This window comes from Acanthisitta chloris, unplaced genomic scaffold (genome assembly GCF_000695815.1).
Source record: "Acanthisitta chloris isolate BGI_N310 unplaced genomic scaffold, ASM69581v1 scaffold2883, whole genome shotgun sequence".
Lineage (NCBI taxonomy): Eukaryota > Metazoa > Chordata > Aves > Passeriformes > Acanthisittidae > Acanthisitta > Acanthisitta chloris.
The window spans coordinates 18,285-19,094 of NW_008666359.1; the positions used below are offsets into that span (position 1 = coordinate 18,285).

The 810-nt window shown below is 64.3% G+C and overlaps 1 protein-coding gene across 1 annotated transcript in view; it reads left to right on the forward strand.

Moving 5' to 3' along the window:
• The window catches only part of MAST3 (microtubule associated serine/threonine kinase 3), a gene marked incomplete at both ends in the record, with an annotated part of 13,678 nt that extends 12,870 nt beyond the window's left edge, over positions 1–808 (forward strand). The window contains 2 exon segments of the mRNA XM_009072068.1: positions 32–259; positions 262–808. Coding sequence (XP_009070316.1) covers positions 32–259; positions 262–808 — 775 coding nt within the window.
• Positions 809–810: the final 2 nt, after the last annotated feature.

Sequence of the window (810 nt, forward strand, 5' to 3'; positions counted from 1 at the left end):
CAGAGCACCTCCCCTCCCTCCAGCCCCCCGCCGTCACCCGCCGGCCACGTGCGCCCCAGCTCCCTGCACGGGCTGGCACCCAAACTGGGTGGGCAACGTTACAAAGTGGGACGGCGCAAATCCACCAGCAGCATCCCCCCCTCTCCTCTTGCCTGCACCCCTTCCTCCTCCCAGCGCCCACCTTCTCCCCAACGCTCCCCATCTCCACTCCCTGGGTACCCCAAAACCCCCCATTCCTTACAGGGCAAGACCCTGTCCCCCAGAGCTCGCGGCCGCGCAGCGCTGACTGCCCTCGCTCCCCACTCCTCAAGCGCGTCCAGTCGGCAGAGAAGATCGTCACCATCCTGGCGGAGAAGAAAACAGGCAGCAACCGCAAACTGGGGCTGGAGATGTCTGCGTTGGATGGGGAGACCATCGGAGAGGGCGAAGCACTGGTGTACCCCGGGGAGCACAGTTATCACTCCAGCAGCTCCCGGCACGACCGGGACCAGGAGATGGTTGTCATGCGGCGCTTGAACCTCTCTGAGCGCCGGGACTCCTTCAAGAAGCAAGAGGCAGTTCAAGAGGTGAGTTTTGATGAGCAAGAGACGGTGCCAGGAAGTGAAGATGGCAGCAAGAGCGAAGATGGGATGGGCAGTAGTAGCGGCGCGGAGCCGCAGCCGAAGCCGAAGCACAGCTCCGTCCCGCAGATCGCCGTGCAGGGCTCCGAGAGCGACGAGCAGGAGCCAGCGGTGCCCGAGTGGGAATGCCAAGGCTCCTACCCCATCAGCAATGCCGAGCAGCAGGACAGCAGCATCTCCTTGCCGTGGT